The following is a 14427-nucleotide window of genomic DNA, read 5'->3' on the forward strand; positions in this document are numbered from 1 at the left end:
CCCTGGACTTCACAACAACACCATATATGGAACTTCCACCCAACAGTCAGTCAGGGGGAAGGGACAGAGTCACGGCTTCCCAGGACTTTGGGAAAACAAGGTAACACGCAATACAAAGCAAGAGGCCACAGGGGCCATCTTGTTTCCTATCAGGAATCAACGGATTCCAATGCCAGGGCCTAGGTATCCCAAAATGGAGGATACTCAAAGCACCTGTCAAATTCAGCATGGAGCTGCCACCAGCCCATACCCTGCTCTGTGGGCCACACGCAGGTGTCCAGAAACATACACTAGGGGCACAGGCTTGCACCCCCACCCCTGGGTGCCATAAGGGTATCCCAGGGGTCTGTACACCAAACCAAAAACAGGAAGAGCTGCACTGCCAGGAGCCCCACATGGACTCCTGGGCAGAAAGCAATACAGAAGCCAAATGAAAAAGGACTATAGGACAAGGACAGGGAGGCCCTGTCCCTCCAATGCATTTCCAGCATCACAGAGAAGCACCACATCAAGCTGTCCCTGCTTCTGAACAACACAACTCGACGGGCTTCCAGCAGTCATGGAAATCATCTGAACCCCGATTGACGATGATGGACTTCAATGGCCTCGATGTCAAGGTGCTTTACCTCAAGATTTCTTGACGGACCCTGTCCCCGGTCGACAGCTTTTTGGAAATGACTTCCAGGGTGCCTCAATGAAGATCAGCTTCTGAGTGATGTTCCCTTGTAGCTCGGGGAGAGGTCTCCTACCCAGGTCCTCTCTTGAATCAGCCATTGACAAACTCGACTGCTTTTAGATTTCATCGACGGAAAGCAGCAGCAAACTTTCTTTTTCCAGCTTGGCTTCAAGGATAAGCAGCTTCAAGTTTCAACTTCAGCATCTGAACAAATTGAGAAGTGAGAGGTCCCCAGATGTACACATATGTGCCTCATTCACTCTCTTTTCATCTGCGCTCTCCGTGTAATCAATATCTTTTGTTGAGAGAGAGCACGACGAAACATGTTCCCTCAGTAATGCCAATACACAGGAGCGTTTTAAACACTCGAAGTAAGAGTCAACAAAAACGACTGTAATGATACAGGATTTGGTTGCAAAGGCATTTCGCTAGGACTTGCTCTCTACTGTCAAAGGAGAATTACCCATCGCCGTCAGCTTTGGTGATTCACTTAACTCGACATTGCCCAGAGTCGGATTTGCACATTCGGTCGCAGGTGAGAGGTGCACAATAGAAGGGGCTTCGGTATTAGACAGTTGCATCAGAGACATGCAAGAATCATTAGCAGGCCCACTTGGGCTGAATGACTCTTCAACCACCTCCTTTGCCAGTCTTTTGAGTACTCAATTTTCAAAAGTGGCCGTGGCTTGTCTTTTCCTGCGTCTTTTACTTCCTTTGTTTTGAGAGATCTTTGACACTTCAATTTCTAAATCGTATCCATCTCCACAGTCTTCAACAGTACAATTAGTTTTAGAGCCAGATTATTTACTAATAGGGGTATTGTGTACTGTGTTAAAACTACTGTAGTTTCCTCTTTCAGCCGTTTTGTTTTTTTCCGATTCGTAGTGTTAGACTGTTGCAAATGAAAGCAAGCATTATCCCCTACCTGGTTATAATTCCGAGGAGATTGATCGTAATCAACTATTTCCACAGTTTCGTCATGGGGCGCTGTGGCATCCACAATCACCAACATAGAATTCAAGTGCCCAGTTACCACATGCTGTATGCTTCCCTGGCAGCACACATCCGTATGGGAGCCCAAGTGCAAATGCGCTGGATTGTCATAGTCTAGTAAATTCCAATTGGCTGTTTTTTTTTTGTAGCAGTTTCCATTAGGTTACACTGTCTTTTTAGTAATCATTGCAAGGAAAGACATATTTTTATAAGCGTACCCATTGCCAAAGAAACAACAATTTCCTGAATATTGCTTGGTGTATTAGCCGTTTGGAGGTAGAATTATTTACGACCATATCATCCAGAGGAATTCATTCCAGTGCAGCACTTAAGTTTGCAAATGTGCTCAGAATTGCATTTGTTTCCTGAGATATACAGAGCGAATGGGCTCCGGACAGATCGCTTTGCTAATTGCATCTTCGTGATCACGGCGAGCCTCGTTCTGCAAACTACAAGAGAGACTTATCAAGGAGTTAATATTAACAATGGCGAAGGAGTCAGGGCTTAAGGCATTCGCACACATGGTAGAGTTTTCCCTAGTAGTCTCAAGCACATCATTTTGACACTGATTGAAAAATGATGTCATCTTTCCGCATGGCTTACTTGAAGCCTTTAAGGGCCTCATTACGACCCTGGTGGTCCGGGAACTACGGTACCGGTAAGCATGCCGGTACCGTAGTTCCAGGACCGCCATACTATGAGCTGTGCTAACGGTCCCCTGTCAGCCTGCCAGGTCTGTATACAAAGTTGCAAATGTCCATAGACAGATGCACACCCTCCAACCATTTTCATCAAAATGTGCGTATTTGTACGCCACTGAATCCCTTCCAAAATAAAATTGACCTACTTACAAAATATGTAAATTCTAGACAAAGAACCTTGTTTTTGTTAAATTTCTTTTTATTTTGTTTGTGAACTAATTGTCATGGAAATATATCGACAACATATTTAATAAGAATTATTGTTTGTTCATGCTTAAAAACCAAATGTAAATGGCATACATATATCAAACCAGTGAACACATATCACACTTCATTCATCCCATCCACTGTCATCGCCATTCATACCCACAACTTTTCGTACTTGTGCAAAAAAAGCAATGCACTCTATTCTAAAAACAGCATATCTCTATTATAGATATTTCACTACTGGATATTAGTTTGTTTTCTAATAAAGTGCATAGACGTGGAAAATGTTATCAAAACTTGTTTACAACATATAATGATTGCCACACATTTCTTTCTATGTAAACCCAAGTCAGAGCCAACTCGTCAATTGGCGGTTGGATCTAGGTTATGTCTACTCGAGTTTCGGGCAGCTAAATGGTTCTACAATTTCCATCTAGTGCTCCTCATCAGGACGCATGTTTTTTTTTAAAAAAAAAAAGATAAAGAAAGCAATTCATTGACAACAATTCAAGTTTGTGAAAATATAAAATTTAGTCCAATGATTGGTATGTAGATTCTTCCAGCTTGCAGTTTTCAAAACTTCTGTAGATCAGATGTGATACTAAGGCCAGAAGGTTAGAGAGAGGAGGAAAGAAAAAGGGCATCGTAAAACACTATACTCTAATAGTTTTTACCATCATCCTCTCTATTGTAGATAGTTATCATTCTTATCAAAAACAAGGCATAGTGCTTTGTCTAGTCTAATACCCCTGAACTAACTGGGTGTATCTTTTGAATTGAATACATTTCTGTTTGCTGACCTAGAAGAAAAAAATCAAGTCCTCTTCTAGGTGATTTACGGAAGGGTTAGTATGACTGACTGTTACTGGCCACCAGTTGGACACCGGCTCACCACATCTCCCAACTTAGCAACCACACCATAAATGTGGAAATTAGGGCACTATATTCATCCTTTATCACATCACCCCAAGCAAGGTCCACAGAGTTACAAAAGTTTAACGCACAAGCAATGAAATTGCTGGTATATCCCCACACCAATTGAATCATTAGGCTGTAAAACATTCCAAACATCAATTGTTTAAGTCTTACCCACTGACTGGCAGATGTAAGCACCCTGGATGTGCTAGCGGATGCAAGCCCATGAGTCAGGGAGACGATTATGCCGTGTCACTACAATACAGCTTGGTCCTGCGTGTTGCATCTCTTCAATACTCTATTCCATCTATGGCATAAATGTACATGTATAGTGTCACGGTATTGTGTAAGCCTCATCAGTCTGCTATTCAATTTGGTGCCACTGCCCAATATATAGTGAACAATGCCAAAGAATTGTATTCGAGCCGTAAACAGCATTGCCTTGCAACAGACTCGTGTTTGTTTCACACAGAACATGTGGCTTGCTTCAGCACATAGAGAGCTGATGGTAAATGCCCATGTGCAGGACCAATGCTCCTCCTGTGTTTAGATGTTACGTGATGGTGTTGCCTCTTTTACTGCATCAATCGATCCACTGTGAGTTACTTGTAGATCCCACTTGTGTGGACCAAGAAAACAAAAAGAAAGAAAGGGAGAGGAGGGGAAAGGTGGGGAGAAGAGGGGAGGGTTGTCATTAGGAAAAAAATGTTCCATTCTTATCCCTACACATGTATCATCGATGCATTATGGCATAGCTCACAGCCAGTGACCCTGCTCTCGCCGGCCGTGAGCTGCCGCCGGCACGAGCATCCCAAAAAGGACCAGCAAAGCGGGTTGCTGGCCCCCGGAGATGCCCGCCTGTGCGGCCATCACAGGCACATGGTCGGGGACAAAGCAGATGGCTCTCAGGCAGCCATAGAAGTGCCTCCATTCACTGAGGCCAATAAGCCTGAGGATGTTGTGGTTCCCACATGGGATCCCAAGTATCCTCAACCACGGAGTTGGCGGGCCCCTGACCCAAAATGGCCCAATGTACACATACCTTTCACGCTAGAGCCGTTCACGCTGAATCGAGCTAGTGAATTTCCTCTCACACCCCGCCTACACAAATGTGAGCCGAGTGCGAGTGTTCACCTTTTAAAGCTCCGATTACTGATCTGCATCTTCCGGCGGGCAGAGCGGCACCTGCAAGCACAGCACGTCGGATGTACCAGCACCATTCTGAATGGTGCCGGTGCATCCGACATCCCGTTCCCATTCAGCCCTATGAGGCCAAATGGGGATGGGGAGTTCCTTATTGCCGGCACCCACAAATGGGCAATTACCTGGTCTGCCGGACTTGGCATGACCCAGTTCTTGCCCATTCGTGGGTGCCGCTAAAAATGCATCTCCGGTAGCAGTCGTGCTGGTTTTGCCGGCACGGCTACTGCCAGAGTTGTAATGAGGCCCTTTGTCTTGTTTACCAGGTCATTTTCACACTCCTCATTACAAGTTTGCCGGTCCGGTAACAACGATACTGGTAAACCTGCCAGTACCGCTGTTGCCGGACCAGCAAACTACGAGTTCTGCTCGCGGGTGCCTTCCTGCCTGCCAGGTCTGACCTGGGGACGTACCGGCACCCGCGAGCAGAGCATGCACCAGCAACATTCACGAATGGTGCCGGTGCATCCAACCTCCCCATTCCCATTGAGCCCTATGGTGTATGCTGTGTGAGTGCCCATTTGTCCTCTCAAGCTCAGAGACGGAACAGCTATAACTTACTTTCAATGGCAGGTTCAATGTGATGTGTTAAAGTATGGCTTCCAACCACTCACCCACAACAAACTGCAGACAACTGCACTCTGCATCACTCACACTATGCTCCGAGCCTAGTGATACCTTTTGAGAGGGGAGGTGTAACACTCTTCCGTGTCCCACCAATCACCATCCAAATCAGGCCTGCCCAGCCAACAGAATCCAGCAGACAACTGGAATATGCAGCACTCACTTGATCAGTATCCTGATTTGTAGTGCCTACTCTACTCTGGCACAGATCAGGTTCAGCAGACACAGGTGCCCATTTGACAGCTGTTGTGACAGTCACATCACTGCAGGATAGGGGCTGAAATTAAGATATGCACCTCTGTTCGAAAACCCCATAATTAAGAGTATACTGTCCTGCATGTTAAACTTTAAATATAAGCCATACCTGAGTTAGGGTTTGGTGGATGACATTTCTCATAATTATTACAGCCACATCAAATTCATATCACACATGTGTTAGCCCTGTGAGCCCTGCTCAGCCGTAGAAGGTTTATGTGTATCCTCAAAACCAGGCTGTCTTTGCTGCTCCCATCTGGTCTGTAGTCCTTTTGATTGCCCTCTATGTTACTTTGAGAGAGCAGGTACACCATCCTCAGAAAGACATCCACTCCACAGGAAGCTGTATTGGGAACATGAATCAAGGGGCACAACCAATCACAAAAGGAGTAGCAAGGTGTTGCTACCAAAAGGTCCTTTGGTTCTATTGAGAAAGGAAAGGAGCAGTGTTAGTGTAGACATAGTCAGTTTCTTACAGCTGGAGGAACGTTCTACCATCTTGGTTCTCTCTGCCTCTGTCTTTCCTTCTTGTCCCCTCCAATTCCAGTAGCACAAAGCATTTTGTGGGTGATGTCAGAAGGCAAAGTCCACTTATTCCAAGGACAGGGACTGGACCCCAAAGCAGGCTTTCTTTTGTCAAATCCCCTGTTGACTTTGGCCTTTAAAAGAAATGATTTCTCAATCTTTCTTAGATTCACTTTTGAACAACTTGACAAATAATTCATTGACCTCTCCTTCAGGAAGCAGTGCTTCCCAAAGCCCCCCACCAGAGGTGAAGACTGGGTGGTCATGGCAGAGACAATCTTGTCTCCCTAATGTTCCCCATGGCACATTGGGGGTGACCTGCTCCTGGAGCAAGACCTGCATCTCTGCCAGGCAAACTGCTGTCCATGAACATACTGTGTTGCAGAACCCCCAAAGTTGTGTGCCAGCCTCCCCCACCCCACAGTTGGAACCTGAGAATAAGTACTACATGTTATGCTGGAGTACCTATGTTGGGAATCACAGCAACCTGAGAGTCGGGAAAAACAGGTTCACTGTGTTTTTGCCTTCAAACCGCTTTGAACCATGATTAGCGCTTGTTCGTAACCATCAAACCACCAGGTACATTGAGAGTTGCCTTTTGCAATTCACCAATCTTTGAGCCATTGTTCTGCACTCTCAAACCAATTTGCCATTACACTGCACCAGCTGAGTGCGCCGTTGCCCCGGCTCAGAATTGAAGGCCAGCATTGCAGCGCCGTCTTCGAACTGCATTTCAAAACACCAGCATCTTTGTTGCCAAACTTCATTGAAAGTCAACCAGACCATGGGGGATCCTTTGAACTGCAACCTTTGAATGTCACACAGGAGCAGCCTAAATCAAACTGTGCATCAAGTCACCAGCATCTTCTCTGTCAAACCAACTATCGAGAACTGAACGTGGTGGCCCTCACAATACGTACTTTGCTGAATGCCACTTCGAGACGCCCTTCAAACCGTCATTATCTTCACTGCCAAACATCATTGCCAGTTGAACCGACCCTGAACCTCATCAAACTGTGACCCTCGACCCATCAACAGACAATTTGTCTCATACTGTGCATCCAGTCACCAGCATTATTGAAGTCATCGACTATTGAACTGACCCTTGTGACCATCGCAATCTGCATTTGTCCAAACCACAATGAATTTCAGATTGACCCTGGCTCAACCCCTACTCCCCAAATTGAACAATGTGACTGATGCATTTGAGTCTGATTCGGACCCCTCAAACAGTTCCGAGAAGCCTGGTTTTATTCCGATGTCTCGCCAAGCACCACAGATGGTAATAATATTACTGAGAACAGCCCCCATCCAGGTTTGCACTCAGAAACATTTTATTTTAAAAAACATTTTGGATATCACTTGCATTTCAACCCTGATTCACTGGTGGCGTATCTTGCTGTGTTTGCATATTCCTTGTTGTTTCCTCAGGGGTGGGTTTAGTGCAGTGTTTATCTACTTAGTTTATTTTTGTAGATGGTGTGTTTTTTTAAATTTTTTAATTTTTATTTTGTTATGCCTCTTCTAATAGATGTGTTTGATTAAACTGTATAGATACATTTATAGAAACTTGAATGGACATTGCCATTATTTTGTACTGTTGTACTATTGCTGTTTGGGCTGCCGCTGGATCACATTTACATCCCTCTTCAGAGCCTTCCGTAACACATGTTGCCATAAAAGGCAAGGAGGTATATCTCTTAACTCTGCCTATTTGACCTTTATTTTTGGGATCACTATTATTTTATAGTAATGTGAGGGCTGAGTAGGTACTTTAGCCACTGCTCACCCTTGTACTCTTGAAAGACAGAAGTCATTTTGTCACATGCATGTCCCTAGAATCCTTTCAATGTAAGGTTATGAATGCCTAAAATGCTTAATATAAGCACCTTTTACACTTTAAAATACCTCATCTTCAAAACCGAGTAGAATAGTAAGAAAAGTCTTGTATCAATCTATCACTTATTACTCTGCACATGGTTATACATGCTAAACGAGAAAGTAATTTCCTTTGGTCTCATTTGAGTAGCCAGTGTAGCTTGACTCAGCTGTTTACAACAGTAGGACGTACAGAACACTGATCTGATGCAGTGTATGCTGTCAGGACTGCAAAATACCTCGTTGTATTCATTATCACTATTAGTAATGAATCTGGATGTAATTGTATGGCAAGTCGCGCCTTGATGTATTATACTAATCCTGAATCATTCTCCAATTTTCGATGTTCTTTTTCAGATGTTTGAGGGGCTACGTGAATAGCAGTTTATCAGTGTTTGACTTGAGTGAGCTTGGCATGGGATACGCCGGTTACTGCAGGTAGGCGGTTTTGAAACTCCTTGTGTTTGTGTTATTGTTGCTTAGTTACTAAAAGGGAGAGTATGCACATACACATGCCATACATGCATTGAATATTTCATATATTGAATAAGTTAATTTATGCTAGAGATCCATGTCATCGGCTTGCCTTAATCGGTTGCATGGCAGCCAACTCTTCAGTGCAATGCACACGTATATTCCTTAATATCACATTGGGCCTCATTACACGGACGGCGGTAAGGGTTAACGGTCACCGTTAATGGCAACGGTGACCGTTAACCCTTACCGCCGTACTACAAGAAGCAGGCGTTAAATCCTCCAACCCGCAAAGGGACCTCGGAGCTAATTACGGCACCGCAAAATTGCAGTGGCGTAATTAGCGCCTTCCCCAGTCCCATAGAGCCCTATGGGGCAGAAATGGGAATGGGGAAGGGCAATGGCGGAAAGGGGATTTACCGCCCCTCCAACCTTGGAATGGGGCGGTAAATCCCCTTTCCGCCAAGGCTGTGCCGGTATTTTACCGGCATGAGCCATGGCGCTAATAGCGCCATGGCTCACCGCCTACCGTGTAATGAGGCCCATTGTGTTTATTGAACAGTGGTTTCTCATTGCAAAATAAGCTAACATTGCTGTGTTACACAGGTATTACACTGCTTTTTTCCATCATGAATTTTAACATGTTCTACTAGGCGTACATTGATGGTGTCTTTTCAATGATATGTCTGATTTCAGCAGCTCTTTCAATATTCTTTACATTGTACAGTGTGGAGATCTTTGTTTTGTATACCAGATATGTTTGCTTTTATGATCATGCTTAACCCTTGTCCTGCCTCTGGAGAGGTCTAAATGTATGACACGTTCCTTGGCAAAGGGGTCAAGCCTGGAATTCACAGAGTTCACTGTAGGCGGGTGGGAGGCCGGTCAAGTTGACCTGTCTGGCAAGATAGGCTTTCCCTTCACATCTGCAAATCGGACATATTGGTCTTGCCAATGATTATTATTGGAGATTTGCCTTTGAAGATAATTTGAAACGCTTCCACTTCATAGTGTCTCCCATACTGTCAAGCTCAATTTTTGCTCTGCCGCCTTATTTGTGTTTTGATTTCTCAGCCAACAGCAATCAAGCATGCTCCAGAAACCATCCAAGCCTCAATAACGTATTGATGAATTGTTCTTGTTCAGATCAGACATTGATTATTTCTGCTTGCAAATGATGTTATATTATCGCATAGGATGGACTATATTGCAGTGCAGGGTGATACGTTGATGGTAACTGTTGTACGAATACATTGGGTTATAATGATTTTGAAATGTCAGAGGAATTATGCTGTATTCACACACAGACCAATGTGTTGTACTTTAGAAAAAACATGTTCAGTATTGTTGATGAAATCACAAGCTGCATTAGCTAAAGTGTTGTAGACCTCATTCTTGAAGCATTTCAAAAAAGGTAGCAGGCGCTCTTCTCTAGAAAGAACATGGCATGATAACCTGTTCTGAGATGAGAGTTTGCAGCACACGCTTTTCACAGATGGGAAATATCCATTTGCATATCAGTCTTTGTCCCGCCCACATGGGCAGTCCAGCACCGAAATGCTATGGCAATTCCTCTCTTAACAAGAGTACCAAAAGCAACCCCATACAAGTGTTTCAGCCTTGTTGGGCCTCATCAGTGAGGTGAAGCTTTGTCTCTCTGAGCACAGTGAGCAGGGAGTCCAGAAGTGTCAGAGGAATGATGCTGTATTCACACATAGACCAATGTGTTCTACTTTAGAAAAAACAGGTTCAGTATTGTTGATGAAATCACAAGCTGCATTAGCTAAAGTGTTGTAGACCTCATTCTTGAAGCAGCTTTATAAAGCAACATTTACACAGGAGGAGCACACGTTTGTTTTACTGGTGGACTGAATGTACTTTTCAAGCCATCTATCATGGGTGGTCAATGGGGCATTTTTCCCAGCACCCTTAAAACTAGAAAGTCGGTGTGTGGTATACTTAGTAACGTGTTTGCTCAGTCTTTCTCTTGATTTTTCTGTTTCCATTTCCTTTAGAAATGTGCAATTTTCAGAGGAAAAACGTAATGTTTCATAGATCCTAAAATAAAAAAAACATGAATATATGTGTGTTGCACATGAGTGCTTGCATCCTATTTGAAAACAGAATCCAATGCAAAATATAAACATGTTCAACTCTTCCCATTTACTTGACCAAAGCAACAATAGTTCAACATTGGATAATGCATTACAATAGCATATCCTGGTTCAAATGCACTGTTAAAATGGGTGGCAGCTGTATCATTTGACATTGTCTGTCTTTCTTGTTTTAATAGATACCGGGACTACAGAGCCCCTCCATGGAGCAATCGCCCATATGAGTTTACCTTGCAGTTCTGGCATGTTTTAGCTGCTCGATTAGCATTCATTATAGTTTTTGAGGTAAGTGATGGCATTTAAAGATGTTAATTAGTGGGAAAATAGCACAATGACCTGTTTTTCAGATTGAGATACATGTTCTATTGTAAGTAATCTAATATGTGATATTGCAGCATTTGTGACTGTTCATTGACTTCATTATATAGTTGACTAGTTTGACTTTGTTGGTGTGCCATATCCTACCCCACAGGAACTATATTAATGCCTAACGTTTTTTACTTGTATCTCTCTGTATGTATAAAGCAGAATATCTGTTATTTTGTTCCTTATACAATTCCACACCGTTCCACCAATCTGCACCAAGTTTTGCATAGTTACCTGTTATGACCCTATGGACAATACTGGCTACATAACATTTGGACACCTCGCTCCTTTCCCCAGATGTCAGCCCCTTCACACATGAGATGGTTGCGTGAAATTGGCAAAACATCAATGTGGTCGTGTAAGGACCAAACAGAGCTCATTTTAATTACCTCGATACGAGAAAAAAAACTCACAAAAAATAAAATCTCAAGGCCTTAGGATGACCCATTTCCAGGATATTTTCACTACAATGCACCGTAACACACTGCAATGTGCCAGAGTCAGGCTACAGGTGGGGAGAGCACCAGAAGGTCCCAGTATACTGCAGCATGCCAACTCTCCACTCCCGTTAATGCATTTCCGAGATATGAAAGCCAGCCACACGCACCTATTCTCAGGGCAGTTTACAGCAAGGGATAAGCGACTCGGAGCAGCGACCTACAGTATCATCGATTTTCAACATTTGATGAGTGTTATCATGTCTGTATATATATATATATATTACATGGACGCGGTAGCGTCCATGTAGTTATGGTTAAGTTGGTGTTTCCATAGGAAGAGCACTTTTTGGGTGGCTTATAACTTCGCTCCCTCTGGACGAATCCTCACCAAACTTTGCGAAAAAAGTATATGACCCAGTCTGAATTTTTTTTGCAAAGTTTGGAGAGGTTTGGTCAAGGGGGGGCAAAGTTATAGGGGGGGTCCCAAAACTTTTTTTTTCCCATAGACTGAATGGGAAAAAAATGTGCGCACGGCTACAGCCCGAACCGCTGGACAGATTTACACCAAATTTGCGGCAGGAGCGGCGGCCTGGTCCCGAAAGCGTGCTTTTGCAAATTTGGTGTAAATCCGTCCAGTAGTTTTTTTTAAAAATGACCAAAATGTAAGGCAAAAAATTTAGTGATATCTGTGTTCGCTTCGCGGACGGACTTCCCTGTTCGCTCCGCGGACAGCACCCCGATTGGCCCAGCGGCTTGCGTCATGTCCGCAGACATGCAACGTGTTCGCTGATTGGGCGGCGTGGTGCGTGATGCGCGTCAGATTTTCTGTCGCACCCGCCATCTTGCATTTGCGGACGTCCGCAGACAGCACAGTGAAAGTTTGTTCAAAATGTGTATTTAGTAGAGTGTGTTGGTGTGTAGAAGTCTTTGGGGAGGATGTGGGAGTATGAGATAGGTTCAAAGTTGTATTTTGTTTATGTGCTAGACGCTTTTGTTGTGTTCGATTTGTCTGCGGACAACACGGCTGTTCTGGAATGTTCGTAAATAAACAGAATGGATTCGGTGTCAACTTGAAAGTGTTCTAAGAACATTCGTGGGGTCTTGGAATGTTTGCAGGGGGTGTCCTGGAGACGTTGTCTGTATTGTTCGTTGGCAAGGTGAAAATGTTTTAAGAACAATCGCGGTGTCCTGAAATGTTCGTACATAAAGAAAATGGGGGTGTCCTGAGGACGCTGTTTGTATTGTCATCTGGCAAGTTGAATGTGTTTTAGGACCTTCCCCCTGTCCGCGGACATAAAAATGGTTGCAATGCTTGCATCTATGGGTGTGATATGCTGCGGTGGTTGTGGCCAGGGTATAGAATATTGGGTGCATGGCCATTTGGCCATGCACCCAAGAGTGTATGCCCTGGCCACAACCACCGGAGCATATCACACCCATAGTGGCTTTTAACTTTGGGTCAAAAACTAATTTATAAGGAACAATGTTATAAGCTTGTATGGGTGTGATGTGGTGCGATGGTTGTATTTATCTTTTTATACGTACTATTTGGTTTAGTAACGGGAGTCCATGTTTTTCTTGTTCATTTCTGTAATAAATGAAAATAGCATGTTAGTATTAGTATTTTATAATGACTTATTACATTGTGCAATCAACATTTTCTTCTTTTTATTGACCCTCATATTTAGTAGATTACAAACCAGAGTACTGTGCAATTTGCAAAGTTTCTGTGTTTGTTGCTAAAATCATTGGGTCTGTGGGAGAAAAAAATCCATGTTGGATTAAAAAAAAACCTTTTTCTGTTATGCTACAGTTTATTTATTTGTTTGTTTTCCGCGTTTACTTGTTCTTTCTGCCTAATGCTTTATGCATTGGATTGTTTCAGTTTTTGTGAGCAGTAAGATTTTAGGTATTTGTTTGGATATTGTAAAGTTTTGGCCCAGTTAGATACCAGTAGGCGTATTCTAACTGTTTATGTTTTGATATAATTTTGTGGTATTGATTTATCTGTTTGCATATTTGTAAATTTTGGGACAGTTAGATACCAATTGGCGTATTCTAACTGTCTATTTTTGGCTCTATTTGAGTGTTATTAATTTATTAGTTGTTGTAGAATCTTTGGGCAGTTAGATAGGTTTTGAAATATTGTGACCGTTTATATTTTTTTACTACAAGTGTACTTAAGGTTTAAGTACAGTTCAGTTATTAAATTTTGGTTTTAAGAACATTAAATACGCGTTTGTAAGATTAGCTGGTAATCTCTGCTTTAGAGTAATGGTACTATCATTACATTCAAACCATCCACATTTTTTTTTATATATGCAGTGTAGTGCCATGAGTTGGTTGTGGCTCCTGCATGGTAGATTATACCTATTGTTGTGAAGGTTTTCCTACCAAGTGATATTTGACCATGTGTGAATCCAGTCAGCTTGCAGTTGTTTTTCGTACCATCTGCATTGTAACTTAGAAGTATTAGTATTACGTATTTACTATGTGTTTGTATTAGTAATGTGGATCGATTATCCGAATTGCAGGTAGAACATAATCTACTGTGGTTTGCATTTTGTACAAGTTGCTGAAATGGAACGGATTCACAATTAGGTATTGATATATAGACAAAGCCCTCATTGGGGATTTGTTCTTGTGTCACATTGTTGCAGAGAGTGCATGTATGTTTCCACATGTATGAAATCTGGAAGATTTCATTTATAGGTATGTTTTTGTTTTACAGTTCTAATAGTAAGTATATTAGAAATTCCTGTGGCTCTTCCTGTGAGTTTATAGTGAATTTCACCATTCCAGCATAGTAGTCCAATTGTTGTCTTATTCCATAAACACTGTACATGTTGTCAGGATTGTTTGCTGCATTTCTGTGAAGTACTAACATGTGCAAACACAATGGGTCTGTGCTGTGTAAGTAAATGTTGTCAACAATTGGTGGTAATTGAAATAGAATATTCATTGCTACATTTGCGTAGCAACTTACACCAACTATATTTGAGAATTTAAATGGTCCAGGTAATTCTGTATCTAACTGCTTTTTTTGGAGTTTGTCTTCC

General features: G+C 42.8%; 1 protein-coding gene across 1 annotated transcript in view; it reads left to right on the forward strand.

Annotated features, from left to right (window-relative positions):
• Positions 1-14427, forward strand: part of ANO3 (anoctamin 3) — a 2087603-nt gene that overhangs the window by 1986721 nt on the left and 86455 nt on the right. The window contains exons 24-25 of the mRNA XM_069623502.1: positions 8332-8412; positions 10742-10847. Of these exons, the coding sequence (XP_069479603.1) occupies positions 8332-8412; positions 10742-10847 (187 nt within the window). The remainder of the gene's footprint in view (positions 1-8331; positions 8413-10741; positions 10848-14427) is intronic.

Source organism: Ambystoma mexicanum, chromosome 11 (assembly GCF_040938575.1).
Source record: "Ambystoma mexicanum isolate Mex_15411 chromosome 11, UKY_AmexF1_1, whole genome shotgun sequence".
Lineage (NCBI taxonomy): Eukaryota > Metazoa > Chordata > Amphibia > Caudata > Ambystomatidae > Ambystoma > Ambystoma mexicanum.